This window comes from Pyrgilauda ruficollis, unplaced genomic scaffold, assembly GCF_017590135.1.
Source record: "Pyrgilauda ruficollis isolate IOZ18807 unplaced genomic scaffold, ASM1759013v1 scaffold214, whole genome shotgun sequence".
Classification (NCBI taxonomy): Eukaryota; Metazoa; Chordata; class Aves; order Passeriformes; family Passeridae; genus Pyrgilauda; species Pyrgilauda ruficollis.
Genome location: NW_024520762.1, coordinates 250,164 through 265,538, shown reverse-complemented (window position 1 = coordinate 265,538; position 15,375 = coordinate 250,164). Strand labels below are relative to the sequence as shown.

The following is a 15,375-nucleotide window of genomic DNA, read 5'->3' as shown; positions in this document are numbered from 1 at the left end:
ATTTTGCAGTCTAGATGATCAGAATTAAAATTTTGTGAAAATTGACTGTACTTGTGTGGCTGAAGACTGGTCTGTATCCTTGCATTCCTACATAAGCCTACATGAGCTTGCACAGCAGATACATAAAATATCAAACTTGATCAGATAATAGAACTAATATTGCTTATCATGCATATAAACTCCTGAGAGGAATTTAGGAGTGCTCTACACTTAAGTAAATAGTCACTCTTGAAATCCAGAAAACATTTTAATTTCTTTTTGTTAAATGAGAAATTACAGTTCTTATCTTTGGAGAAAGATGGTTTCAAGAGATTTGTGTTTTGAGGTGATTCCTTTGCTTACAATGTATCAGGGAATAATAGATACTTCTGTGTCTACCTGGTTTAGGACAAGCAATTTTTGTTCTTTAGCCTCTTTTCTTGACACAAGTTCATATTATAAACTGCAGTGAACGTGCCAGCAGTCTTGACAAATTCAGTAGTGAATGAGTTTGAGGATGAAACACAAAACTCTGAAAAATAAGCACTTTAATGCAGACTTAGAGTGGAGAGTGGAAATTTAAGCGCAGTGCCTACCTTGTTGTTTGAGTGGTGGCATCTGTCTGTGTGTAGTTGGGATTTATCTACTAAGCACATGGCCAAAAAGTTAAATATGGCTTGAACTGCAGCTATACACACACACAAACGCAATATCAAAAACTAGAAGGGATTTTTTTTTTGTTATTTAGTTTCCTATTTTCTGAAATGTGAAACCAATTACATCCGTGTCATCAAATATTTTTATTTAAAGCTGTAATGGTATAAACAATGCCCCAAGGTACAGTTTGGAACATAATGGAAATAAAACATTTAAAGGACTTTTATATGGGGAAGTGCTAGAAGATTGTGATGCTGTTGTGCAGTCTTTTTCTTTTTTTTAACAGAAAACTTTGGAAAAAGTAGCGGGGAGGGGACAAGGACACAGCTCGAGAAGCTGCTGTAAAAGAGGTTGGGGAAAATGGACAGTCAGTGGCCACTGCATTCATTTGTTTTTATATCCAGATTGTCAAATGGCAGTATTAGAAAAATGCATTACTTCTTTTGGAAAATGAAAACAAAACTTGCTTATACAGACATTGTATTTTGAGAATCCAAAATGTACTTTTGTTTTGTCTGCTTTGTTAGTACCTGGAAGTAGAAAGAAGTTGTCACTTTCATTGTTATTATTATTGATATTACTAATATTAACAACAAACATGGTAGTTTAGAAGGCTTCTTGGATTGTTTTTTACATCTTCTCTGAATGGACCTGTGTTCCATTCCCTTGCTCTTCAATCTCTATTGTGTTAAAAAATCTGCAAATTAAAGGCATGGCTACTTGGCAGTAGAGTGTGTCCTCAGTAAAATAATCTGCTCTCCCTAAAAAAAAATAAAATTTGAAAAAAGCTACTTGAATCTTATCTCATTATGTACTCATGCAGTACATAATGCATGGGAAATATTAGGAATGTGCTTATTTTTCTCTTCTAAAATTCTTGCTTCAGCAGTACCTTGAGATGGTGGTGGGGAAAACCTTGTATAAAGGGAAATTAAATGTTCTAAATGAGACATGATTGTGCTTCAGGATACTGCTGCAGAAGGCTTATGTGTTGTCTTTCACAAAGATCAAACAAATGGATTGACATTAAAATTGATTACAAAAATACCGTGGCTGTTTTGTGAAGCATCATGGTTAAGGAGTATTAGCAGGAGAGGCAACCATTTAAACCAAATCTGCACAAAAGCGTGCATGGAATGTGGCTCAGACTATTACCTATGAGAATGCTCTCCTTTCTAGAGATCATGACAATCTTAGATTTGTTTTTTTGCAAAAAGTACAGAATTTTCCATGCTAGTTGGAAATGCAGCATACCGGCCCTAGGAAGGCTTGGTAAAGCTGAAAGGGGCAAGTAAGTACCCAGATACCTACGCCTGCTGAGAGTTAAAGATGCTGTGCTGGAGGTATAGACCAAAAGCATGCCAGCTATCAAGCGAAGTGTGAAAGGAAGCTGGCATGACTGAACATCAGGCAAAGATAGTTACTAGAAAGCTGAAGTAGTATCCAAATGAGGGAAATTGTGAGGATATAAAATCTGACAAGTAGAATATAAAAGCATGAGATTTAAAAAAAAATAAATTGAAGAATGCTTTCAAATCAGCATTTGTTAAGAGAAAAAGACAAGAAAGCAAGTTACTAGAACTAGAGAATCTTCATCCAATAACTGGAGGAAGTGAGAGATGAAGTAATTTTACTGAGTGGTCTGTAATGGCTCTGTTAGGTGGACACCTTCAGGTCGTTGGATGCAAATGCACTGTGAAACCAGTGTTACAAAGGGCGTTCACTGGTGATCTTCTGTGTGAGAAGAAACTGCATTAACCTACAGAATTCATGGACACGTGGTGTCTGTTATAATAGACTGTGGAAAGGTCAACAGAACTTAGAAAAGAAGTTGTGATTCAGTCCTTTCTGAAATATTGAAACTTACTGAACTTATTGGAACTTATTGAAAGAGTTAGCAAGAACACATGTAAGGAAGCTCCAATTCACTATGGTAGGTAGGATTTCCAGAAGTCATTTGGTAGCCTTCTGCATGAGAGGGATAGTCCTTGAATGGATAATTAGTTAATAATTCAGTATATATAGTTAAAGGCAAGAAATGAAGTAGGATACTTTTGAGAGGTGAGTAGTAGCTGTAACAAAAATGTTCACAGCTGAAGAATTATACCCACGGTTGTATAAATTGCAGTTAAGTTCAGAGTGTATGCAGAGGTGGGAGTTAGCTGGAGTGAAGAATGTGGGAACTGTAACTTCTTGCAGCAAGGAACACTGGTTTGAAAGTACAATACATAGTTCTGTGGGAACAGCAGTGCAGGCTCAGAAAGATTAATTCTGTAAATTGTTCAGATAACAACAGAGAACAAAACACAATTGGCCATTGTTGAGGTCCATGGTGCATTTCATTGGACTGCTGTGTTGGTGTAGGCTTGGGAATATCCTGAGAAGAACAGTGCTTATTTCTGCATGTATCTAGGTGACATAGATGTTTGTCTAAGTGTAGGTTATTTGACTTTTTAATTCCTTTTAAAATATTCTTGTTTTTTCCTTTCTTTTTGCAAAGGTCTTCTGAATGATAGAGTAGCTTCAGTAAATATCAGAAGCATTGTGATGTGTGTCCTGTGATCAGATGTAGTACTGGAAAGGGGTGTGCCTAGCATAAAATCTACCACTGTGCTCAACAACTAAGGATTTGCCTATTTCAAAGCCTCTGGAGAGTGAAGACAGGAGGAGTGATTATTAAACTGTAGAGTAAACTTGGCAAAGTCAACTGGAGACTTGAATATCCTTCATTCCCCTTGAGTGCAGGGCCCCATGATTGCTGGGATTTATGCAAGGGGCAAAAGTTGGCCAGGTTGGGCAACTAAAATTTTAATTTGGAGTTGTTGTTCAGACAGGTAGTGGACTAGCATAAGCAGACAGTATCCTCCTGAAGTTTGGTGTGCTGCAGTACAGCACAGGTTCCAGTGGCAAAGGAAAACACTTGAGGATGTAAATTTACAATAGTTTGAGCAAATTGCCTTTGCAGTTGTAGTGTAGCCACCTGGCTGACAGCTGCAGTCCTTTCCTTCACCTTGTGTTGGTGCTGAAGCTTTTTTCCTCTCACAGAGTGTTTAGGGAGCTGTACCAAAGACTAATCTTTCTTAAAATAAAAAATACAAGCATGTCAAATGGTTTAGCTTCCTTAAAAGACTGCTTCTGGGATAAACAGATGCTAGCATGAGAGAGGAATGCATGAAGGGGTGAAAAGAGGAGAGAAAAGATGATCCTGTGAGTTCTGTGACAGCAAGCTGTTCTCATCAAGACACGCTGCTGTTCCTTGAGCATGCACTTTTCTGTTCTCAGACTTCAAGAAGTGTCTCTAGGTTTTAGAAAAGATGTTTTATTAATTCTCCTGAATATAGCTGTAAATTTGAATACTTAAAGGTTCAAGTTCAGTGTTTTCAGTAATAGATAGTCCTTAATTTCATTTTGCAGGGTAGCTGTCCAAGTTTATAGTGTCCTGGTTTTTAAAACTACGAAAATTTTGAAAACCAGTATGATATTTGGAGGTCTGATATTTTCATAATAAATTTATAACAAATAATAAAAGAGCTCTGAACCTTATAACTGTTAGCTGGCACTCAGATTTGTATTTTTATTTCTTTACAGGATCTCGAGTTTCATGGAGTAATGAGATTCTACTTCCAAGACAAAGCAGCTGGAAATTTTGCAACAAAATGTATCCGTGTCTCTAGTACTGCCACAACTCAAGATGTGATAGAAACTCTTGCAGAGAAGTTTCGACCAGATATGCGAATGTTGTCATCCCCTAAATACTCACTTTATGAAGTGCATGTCAGTGGAGGTTTGTATTTATTCATTAAGTCCTTCCTGCATCTACACCACCATCATGTATACTCCCAGCCAAAGTATCTTTAAGTTTGCCCTCAGTTTCTGAACCGTGTGAGACTTGGGTTTTTAATTCTTAAATATGTTGTTACTAATTGTTTTTTGGGGAGTGGTTTCAAAACTTAATTATATATACCAGACCTGTAGTTAATGTAAGATTTGATTATCATCTTATTTGATTATTATCTTATTATAAGATTTTAAAATGCTGTGATTGACATCCTGTTAGTTTGTTGACATTTGTGGGAGAGTTGCTATTTTTAGGATTGGTAGGTAAAGATTAAATTTATAATGGGAGACTAGTATTGTTAAATTAGAGCAGTTGAGAGTACATCTTCGGTTCTTTGAAATTGTGGGCCTATGATGGTAGCCTTGTAACTCATGTTCTTTTACTGCTGAACTGGGGGAAGTTCAGCTTAATATTGTTTGAAGCCACTGTGTTTCTTAAACAGATCGTCTAATGTTACCTGTGAAGGACTTGGATATCTAAATACCCTTTGGTACTACTAAAATTTGTCTATTTAGATTAGAAGGTGATAGTGTGTGTGGTGGTGGTGGTGGAGACAGATAAAGGAGAAACTATCTTTAGGTTGTGTTTTTTTTTTTTTGTACTTTAGAAGTATGCACAAGTGCTTGAACAACCTTAAATTCTGCATTTGAAAGACTGAAAATAATTGATTTTTTCTGCCTTAGATTTCTTTAAGTCTGTTAGTGCTGTACCTATAGTCAAAATGAAGTTGTTTTCTTTGCACAGCAAGTTCCTGATTTTAAAAGATGATTGAGGCATGCAAGGTCAATAGGAGTGTTTCTTAACTAAACAAAAATAACCACAAAGACATCGTTGTTTTCCTGGGCATATGTACTGTCTCCTTCTTTTCAAAAGGAAAATCAAATGGCAAGACTTGCTTAAGTTTTTTAACCACTCTGTCGGTTGTTTTTCCGTATACTTAAAACAGATGTAATACTCTAAATGAAATTTTGTCTTGGATCTGAATAATGTGAGGGCTTTTGATTTGTTTTATTATTTAAATTTTGTAATCTTGTTTATTTTTGTGCAGTCATTTTAGGATAGTATTTCTTGGGCTGCAACCAGACTGTAGTCTGCTTTAAAGTAAATTTAAAATGAGTATTTACAAGACCCAGGATGTTGCAAAGTTCTAAACATTTCAACTCTAAAAAAGTTCTAAACATTTCAACTCTAAATCTAACTTCTCCTCCAGAGTGGTAATGTTGTGTTCCGAGACTTAGTTCTGACAAAGGAGTTATGCGAGACTACCTTATGGGGACTCTTAGCTTACGTAAATAGATGGAATACGCTTGTTGTTGGAAAGGGGACATGTAATTAATTCTACATTCCCGAACTTTCTGTCCCTGTACTTAACAGGAAAACATCAACTGATGTGTTCTGTTAATCAAACCTTGTGGTTTTTTTAAAATCTTATTTCTAAGTGTCTTTGCTCTTGAGATACCAAGTAACTGTTACTGCATTTCATTTTTTTTGAAGAAGAAAGAAGATTAGATGTGGATGAGAAGCCTCTTGTTGTACAGTTGAACTGGAACAAAGATGATCGCGAGGGAAGGTTTGTCCTCAAAAATGAAAATGATACACTTCCTCCAAAGGTGAGTATTTACAGAGCATGCTAGTGCTAGCAGCAGTTTTGAATTCTCTGGAGTTTGCTTATATGGGAAAACATAACTTTCACTTTTCTAATTCCCAAAAGCAACTGCTGCTCATGACCTTCAATATCTGGAGGAAGTATTTTTAAATACTTAACCTGCGTCTTTGCAACACAGCATTTTTGTTGTCTTTTGATGGCTGGTGATGCTGTGATTCATGTAGCTGTCTGGTACTGGAGCATGCCTAGAGATCTTAAAGCTTGCTTTGTTCTATTATGATGACTTGAAAAATACCTCAAATAGTATATGGTGCCACATACCACGAGGTAATCCTGCATCTTGCAAAGCTTTTAGAAGAGAATGCTGGGGAGAGTTAAAGAGCTAAAAATTATTATCTCCTTAGGTAACGTTCTGTTTCTTGAAAAAAATGATGGAAGACTTTTTCCTTTTGTGCAGGGTTTTTTGATTTGATTTGGTTTTGCTTTTTTGATTTTTGATTATTTTTTCTCTTACAAATGCAAAATGAATGAGCTGCCAACGTCCGCTGTACAAAAATTTGCTTTAATATTAGCAATTTAAACATTAAATTAGGTCAGACTTTGGGTTGTGAAGTCATATAGTTATATATATTATATGTAGCTTGGTTGCCTATAGCTATGGAAAACATGCAGTTCAGTGTGGTCTATCTTGAGGCAAGTTTTTGGTCTTGTGCTGAGCATTAAATTTCCATTGCTTTTGGAACTTGTTAATTTTAGAAGTGCTTTGCGTATAGGGACGTGAGCTTGTACTGGGCGTTTGACTACAGGATACATCTATGTTACAGGGCAGAAGGGAAAGTTAATGATGCCTTGCACTACATGTACAAACCCTGCTATTCCTATTAATTGAATTAAGTGATTTGCAATCTTCCCTCTCTATGTTATTCGCTTCCTGATAGAAGTGAGAAAATCTGTATCTTCATTCTCTCATGCTCTGTAATCTTCTCTACAGAAGGCAAATGAGCCTAGGATTACAGGTATCTCGTGTATGCAAGGAGTAGGACTTGAAGAAGACAACACTGGAATGACGACTTAAAGAAATATACCATTGGGGAAAAGTCTTCTGTAATGTTTTTCCTTCTGCAGTTTATTCTTGTCTGGTGCTCCAACAAAGTTGCCTTGAAAGCAGATTAAGCACAACATTGTTACAGAGTATTTTTACTCAGAAGCAAAAATCTGTTTTGCAGCTTCATTAATCTTTTGAGGCCAAGTATATAGCAGGCATTATTCAAGTAAAATTATGCAGTTTCTTCATTTTGTTGAGTACAATTAGTTTGTACCTTCTTTGGAACATGACATTATATTTGCCTTTTCTGTGTTTTCCTTGAGAACATTAGTCCCATTGCTGTGTAGTGGAGTGTTGGTTTTGGGTCATGAGACTGTGTCTTAAACAGGTTCATCTGCAAAGTTAAAACCAATGCTAACTTTTCTTTGGATTGAAATTGATATAAGCTGTTTTAAACTCATTTATTTCAGAAAGCTCAGAGTAATGGGCCTGAAAAACAAGAAAAAGAGGGAGTAATTCAGAATTTCAAGCGAACTCTCTCAAAAAAAGAAAAAAAAGAAAAAAAGAGGCGTGAAAAAGAGGCATTGCGACAAGCTTCAGATAAAGATGATCGACTTCTTCATGGGGATGATATGTAAGTGGTATAAACTTATTTTTTAAAACTTAAATAATAATTGTTTTTAAGTGCATTTGCAAAAGAAAAAGCGTGACTTGCAAGCACATGCTAACTCAGCTTTCCCATGCTTTGCGGTATTAGAAACCATAACAAAGTTAGGAGTATAATGTAAAGTTTCTTTAATGCCTTTCCCCCTATCCCCATGTAAAAGAGGAGAAGACTTCTTGTTTTCTTTGAAAACTAGCAGCTAGTAGTCATTAAATTGTTTTTGTATATCAGGTGAGCATGGGTATATGAACCGCATTTACCGTAGCAAAAGTTATTTTCATGTAGAAACCATCTTAGAATAACTTAGATGAGCTCCTGTGTCTATGAATCCTATTGCTTTTTTATCCTATGTGAAGTAATAAGGATGTATCTGTTTTAAGCTCTTAATGACATTCTTTTTATTTAAACTAACTTGGCAGTGAGAATTTTCGCCTCGCAGCTGAGGTTTACAAAGACATGCCTGAGACCAGCTTCACTCGCACAATATCCAATCCTGAGGTGGTTATGAAACGGCGACGACAGCAAAAACTAGAGAAGAGAATGCAGGAGTTTCGCAGTTCTGATGGCAGACCAGACTCAGGTACTTGAAGTTCTTCTGGTTCGGTTATATAAGCAGTAAACATTTTACCAAGATAATATTTTTAAGGCCAGCAACTCCTGTACATTTGACTTAACTTTTGCTTTCGCCAACATTTTTTGCACATGGCTAGTTTATCTGGTGTGTAACTGAAAAAAGGGTTTGTGAAGGTAGGATTCCACAGGGGAGTGTTCCATGGTGAGTGTGAGTCGAAGCTTTCAGATTGATGAGAGAGAGTGTGCTCATTGAGCTTGCTAACAGTGCTAAACTGGGAAAAAGAGGAAGGATGGACTTAGACTGGCAAAGTGAGGAGGTTGGCTGAGATAACTGACATTCCTTATACTAAGAATGAGCTGAATGACCTGATAGAAAATTTAATCAGTAGCATAAATAAAGGATGTAAAGAACTGATTGTTCTACATAAAGGATTCTGGTAGATGTTGTGAATAATAGTAATTAAGTACTTCTCATTCATGGGATGGGGATATAACAACAATGGTTGTATACATACCATTAGAAAAGAACAAATGAAGCTATGTTAGAACTGCTAAAATCTTATGTATTCTGTCCATGGAAGAGTAGTGAAGAAAGAGGTGTCCTGAAGGAAATCATGGGCTTGTTAAAGAAAGGGGAGGTCAGCACAGACTTCCTGACATGGTAAAGGTCTGTTCTTCAACCAGTCATTGACATTATTTAATTTTAACTTCATGTAATACTAAGCATGGTGAAACACTGGGAAAACACTTCATTAGCTAAATTATAGAATTATCACTGGAGATTTTTACCAGTGGAGAGATAAATCTATTTTCTGGATGTTACTTTTTTTTTTTTTTTTGTATTAGTAGAGTAATTAAATGATTTCTGAAAGGGTTTGTTCTTATATTCTGTTAGAAATATAATGAATTACTTCTTGTCTGTCTTTTTATTCTGTGGTTGCATTGTTAATTCCATTTGGTTTCCAAGGTGGGACGCTGAGAATTTATGCAGACAGTTTAAAACCAAATATACCATACAAGACAATCCTGCTGTCCACTACAGATACTGCAGACTTTGCAGTTATTGAAGCACTGGAAAAATATGGCCTGGAAAAAGAAAATCCCAAGGATTATTGTATTGCTCGTGTAAGTTACTAAAGCACAATCATCTCACATTTCATATTTGGTTGTTTGTTTTTTTCTTACAGTAGCTTCCAAGCTAAATAGAATGACTCAGTTAGTTCCGTGACTAACTTTTTCCTCCCCCCACTAAATCTAACAGGAATTGTGAAGTGACATATCAGGTTTTTTGTTTTTAAAACTTTAATCTTCCAGTTGTACTAAATTACTGCTTGCTGTACAGGAAAACATTAATACTGAAAATTACATATTTCTTCATTGTGCAGTTTTACAGGTTTTATACCACTAAATGATTCACAAACATATAAACTAATAGTTTATCCTGTGGATACCTAAATCTGTGCACAGAACTATTTCCCTTAACTAAGAGTGTCCACTCTGAAGTGGAAGTGCTGAGGTGAACTCCATTGTACAAGGTGTATGTTGTGTACTGTTTCTTTAAACCTTGCAGTGGTGGCCGACCCTCACTAGAAGGCAGAAAATATTAAAAGTGACACTCTTAATTTCAGAATTTAAGTATTTCAGGAGTTCTAAACAAATTGCATAGAGTTGTTATTTCTTAGAGGTGCAGCTTTAATCAAAAAGTCCCATGAGCAGTAGTGATTAAAGATTACAAACTTCTGACCATGTTGTCTTCTCAGGGAAAACAGTGAGGCTTGAAAATATTGATCCTTTTTTGAGTCCAGTGTTTGATTACATTTTTGGCTATATATATATATATATATATATATATATATATGTCTAATAAACTTGCATTTTTTGCTCCTTAAAATGTTGGAAAAATGGGAAAACAGTTTGTTTCTTACAATACTGTGGTGGTTTGGGAGAATCATGGGCTACAGCAGAGACACTGAGACTGAATTTGGAAGATAGTTTTACTTCATTCTGCTTAGTTTAGACTTATGATATATTAAAAAAAAATCTTTGAGTGTTAGGGAGTTTGTTGGACTAATTGCACCTTTACCCAGGAACTGTTAAAAGTTACTCTTTTTGTAGTGGTGGTGTTCCCCCTTAGATTGTATTTTCTGATCTTGTGTAGGGATGTTTAATGTAGAAAATAGTTTGGCGAATGTTGCTTTGATCTTGGCAAAGGTTAATGAAGTCATTGCTGCAAAAGAAATATTTTATATAGTTTTTTGGGAAGTACTTCTGGAAAATATTTTGTGTTTCCTGGGTAACACATCTTCATACAGTAAATGTCTGAACTGATATCAGTTGTGTGCTTATGTTTACATTTGGCATACAGCAATGGTCTTCACTGACCAATAGCAGATCTGTTTTAATAACTCTTAAGTGTGGCAGACCTTATTTGCTCACAGTAAGTTGTTGTAGCTGGCTAAAATCTACTTGGCCATCCTCTGCTGATACAGTGCTTGGTTTTTAATATGTTAATTCTTCTTTTATTAATAAGAGTATTTTAAGTCTAGATTTCAAAATCTACTTTTTTCCAGATATTTTATGAAGTTGCTTTCCTTGCTTGAAACATGAAAATACCCAAGAATTAGCCTGATGTGTCTTTAATCACTGTTGTCTTTTTTGGAAACACAAAAATGCACCACTAAATTTGTCCAATGGCACTCCCTTTATACTGAAGTCTCACAGCTGTTCTCTGCCTCTGGTTTGGTTTTTGTCCCTGTTCTTCTGGCACTTTACAGTACTCTGTGTAAGACAAGTCCTGCACATGTTTTTATTCTTTACATTTTCTTAAGTTCAGCTGGAACATACATTATCAGTGGAACATACAAGTTCCGTTTCTTACTGGTTGGGATTGTGAAACATTTTGTTCTCTTTGAGTGCCAAGTGCAGTGTTTTCTTTGAAGATTTAAACAGCTGACATTTACTTAATAGTTGAGATAAATTTTAAATTACACGACAAGACCATTATAATGCTGTATAAGTACTGTAACAAAAATCGCTCCTGAAGTTTCAGTTGAAAGATAAACATTGTAAGACTTTTTGATAACAGTTTTGACGACTTTTACTGTAAATGGCACTTTGCTTTTGGTTGTTTGCTTTCATACGTTGGTTTGCAGTGCATCAGGCTGTACCTTTATTCCTAGTTCTAAAGTGCTTTTCTGTTTAAGCAAATAGACAACAGTTTCTTCCAATGTGTGTGTTTTGTTTGTTTCAGTTTGCTTCATTTGAGTTTCCCTGAGTAATGTGGGGTTCACTGCACTTCTCTGAAGATGTCAAATTAATTAGACAGTCTTCCAAGCTACCTGTGCATATTCACTCAAGGCATTCAGGCATGCAGCAAACCAGTTAACTCTTGAAAGCAGAATCTTTACTAGACTTTTGTTTTTAGCATGCACTTATTTTTTACTTGAGGGTAAGGCATAAATAACTTCTTGTAATGTCAAGCAAAAATATGTATTTAATGGTGAGTAGTTTTATTGGGTTTTTTTAAGAAGTAGTTGTTACAGGCATAAGACATTAAGTATTTTAGCAAGATCCATTGCGGGGGTTTTGTGGGTTTTTTTGTGTTTTGTTGCTGTTGTTTTCTTAGGTTTTCTTTTTTGGGTTTTTTGTTTGTTTGTTTGTTTTAGTAGGGGCATGTGCTAAACCTGTGATCCCAGCTTGTAAGGAAAACTGTAGATTAATTAATCACAATAACCAGATATACTCAAACATACTGTAGATATGAGGGTTTTTACTTAAAAAACATTACAATGACAGAAGAGCTTATTGAAGACCTGTTGCAGCATGGGATGTTTTCATGTGAGACATTTATTAAGTATGGGTCTGATAATTTGATCTCTAGGTATTACTTATCACAGAAGGCATAATACTCAAATACCTTCTCTTACTTGTTTATTCCAACAATTGTTAAGAAAGTTAAGTCTGAAGTTGCTGTGGTCTTCATTTACTTTTCTTAGTTTGTATTTTCTGCATGTTTCATTGCATTTGTTTTTTCTTTGGTTTCCTTCCCAGTCCAGTATTGGTCAGATCTTGGTATTGCATGTATTTCCTGCATTGTAGCTAGCTACCTTCTGTCTCAAGGGTTTTGGAATTTTAAGATTGTTGCTTCTTGAACATAGCTTGAAACACAGTGTTACCCTAATTATCCTATATGTGTAATTGTTTTTAAAATCTGAGATATGAAATAGAGCACTTTGGCAAGATAAGGTTTGAGTGTAGGTGTGTTTCTGTTTCCCTCTGGTTTATAAATTTTAATGTTTTCCTTCTTTTATAATATGTTGTCTATTTGAAAATCTAATTAAAGATAATTTAATTATTCCTATGTTTAGCCATGTTTTGCATAGAAAATGGTTTAGGGATTGCATCCTTTAAAACTTAAATCTAGTTGTTTCCTGCCTGGAAGAAGATGAAAGGATATTTGAGGTAGATCTGTGAGAACTTGGTTAACATGGAAATGGGTGTGGAAAGGAGGGAACAAATGAGAGTGCAAAGTCTCTAGAGGGCTGCAGTGTAGTAGGGTGAAATAGCCAACGACTACATAACTTCAGAAGGTCTTACCTTGGTCGTAGTTCAGAGATGGGAATAATTTGGAGTAGTTTGTTTAAAATAGAACTGTCTATGAATTTAAATAACATTGTTAGGATTACAAGTGTGGGAGTGCAACATATTTTATTTTATTTTTTTGATTCAGCTTTGAAAGATCTGTCTTTAATAACTGTAATACTGCCTGTCATTGTTACTTGTTCTTGATTGCTGTGGGGAGCAGTAATGCGTGAAATTACAGGCTTTGTCTCCTCTAAGATTAGATTTCATGAATCAAAGTTTCCCCCTTCCTCTGCCTTGTAAGGATATAGCTGTAAAAGGTAGGAACTGTCTGTAGTTCTGTTCCAAAAGTATTCTTGGTTTTGTTTCTTCCTTAGAGCTAGGCATCATGAAGCAGTTGTGTGAAATGCTTCCAGTTCCCTTAGTCCCTTGTGTAGACCAGGTAAATTTTGGGTAAAACAAGGATGCAGCAGGTATAACATAGTCTTTGCCAGCTTGTTGTGTCTTTTCTAAATATATATATATATCTAATGTTAGCGGAATGGCATTAGTAAAATGAAATGCTGATTCCAGTGTGTGAAATAATAATGGAGAGTTCAGTTTTGTTTTTTGACTATCATCTCCACAGATTTTTTTTTTTGTCTTAGCTGATGAGAAATTTGAATAAGTTTTTTTACTGGAAGAAGATCTCGCTTACTTTAACTTGCTGTTCTTTGCTTTTCAGACTTACTTGGTGTTCTGGGAAGTGCAATTAAACTGTAGCAAGAGGCGAGAGAGGAGTGTTAGAAAATCTTGGAAACAAAATACATTCCAAGTTACTGAATTCTTTGGCCTTATCTCTTGTTATAAACAACACATGCAAAAAAAGTTATCAGAGAATATACCATTGAATGTTCTAATAGTCCAATAACAGCTCTGGAAACTGATAATTCCCTTTTAGGTCATGCTGCCTCCTGATGCTCAGCACTCTGATGATAAAGGTGCTAAAGAAACCATTCTTGATGATGATGAGTGTCCACTGCAGATATTCCGGGAGTGGCCTAGTGATAAAGGTACGTCCAAAAACCTTTAAGATATTTTTATGCCTTGGGTCGTAAGTCATGTTGTGGAGCCCCTGTGAAGGAAGAAATTCTAACATTTTAGTGTGTTTTGGTTTTGGACACTTAAAATACTAGAGAGTATTAGAGTTATTTACTGTTTCATTATGCACTGTTTGTGGTATTACACCATCAGGTAGTAGAAAGGCGTTGCATTTTATCCCAATTTTTCTAAATTATTCACTATACTGAAGTATGCTTTTAATCTGTGTGTAGTTATTTTTAAGTTAAAACTATTCTAAAGAAGTGACAGGAACTTAGTAAGCTGAAAGTAATCCTATGGGACACTTGCAGATTAATAGATGTTGGTTGTGTGGTTATGCAGTGGTAGTGTGACTCAAAGGATATATAATACTGTGTTTTAGGAATACTGGTCTTTCAGTTGAAAAGGAGGCCTCCTGATTATGTCCCAAAGAAAACCAGGAAGATAACTGATGGAAAGCAATTAAGGGGGAAGGAAAGAGTTGATGGGTCTGGCTATGGCTCTTGCCTTCCTCCTGAGAAACTACCATACCTGGTAGAATTAAGCCCAGGTAAGAATTCTGATTATCTAACAGGCTAAATTACATTATTGTATAGTCATTTGAATTTTTCAAAAATAAGACATTCTTTGTAAGCACAGGGAACTCTGTGTGGCTGGGAGTCTGTGTCAGATGAGTTGTTCTTCTGGTGTCAGATTCTAAATTGGAGGTAACAGTTCTAAAGGTAGAGATGCATATTGCTGCAATATCAAAATCTGGAGTTTGGAGTGAAAAAAAGGGGAGAAATTATTTACTAAGCTTAAATCTGATTTTGTCTGCATTCACAAGTACAGTGTAGCATACGTGGTATTTGACAGTGCCATACGTGGAAAATCACATTTTTTAACAGGACAAGAACATTAATTTTTAAATCAAATTTAGATGTGAAACATTTTTCAGCCTATATGGAACTTTCTAATCACTAGCAAGCTGAGTTTTATTTTGGGATAATTGGAACTCGCTGGGATTTGTGGAAATTTGCAATTAATTTTGTGATCTAGGAACAGCTGGGATGATTGTGTATAGCACAACTACTGATAAAACATACGTAACTTATGCTCTTAACTTCTGTCATCCTCATATTTATAGATTTGGATATGGATTTTTATTTTTGGTGATTGACTTATATACAGGTCTTTTTCTTATAACTTGAGTACGCTCAGGTATTTAAGTAAATGTTACAGTTTGAAGTCTGGTTGTGTACCTTTTGTGAAGCAAGGTTGGAAATTGGTGCTGAAGCCTTTGCTGGCTCAGAACTGAAAAAAAAAGAAGTTAAATTTATGGTCAAATAGTATGGGTTTTTTTAAAATTTGTT

The 15,375-nt window shown here is 35.6% G+C and overlaps 1 protein-coding gene across 12 annotated transcripts in view; it reads left to right on the top strand.

The window, feature by feature from the left end:
• The window catches only part of AFDN (afadin, adherens junction formation factor), a 116,809-nt gene that overhangs the window by 30,454 nt on the left and 70,980 nt on the right, over window positions 1-15,375 (top strand). For 7 of the 12 annotated variants that reach the window (XM_041468181.1, XM_041468183.1, XM_041468178.1 and 4 more), the window contains exons 2-8: window positions 4,225-4,420; window positions 5,969-6,084; window positions 7,596-7,759; window positions 8,209-8,369; window positions 9,330-9,487; window positions 13,884-13,995; window positions 14,406-14,573. In XM_041468181.1, coding sequence (XP_041324115.1) covers window positions 4,225-4,420; window positions 5,969-6,084; window positions 7,596-7,759; window positions 8,209-8,369; window positions 9,330-9,487; window positions 13,884-13,995; window positions 14,406-14,573 — 1,075 coding nt within the window. The remainder of the gene's footprint in view (window positions 1-4,224; window positions 4,421-5,968; window positions 6,085-7,595; window positions 7,760-8,208; window positions 8,370-9,329; window positions 9,488-13,883; window positions 13,996-14,405; window positions 14,574-15,375) is intronic. The other 5 variants (XM_041468182.1, XM_041468184.1, XM_041468179.1 and 2 more) reach the window with 1 other exon arrangement.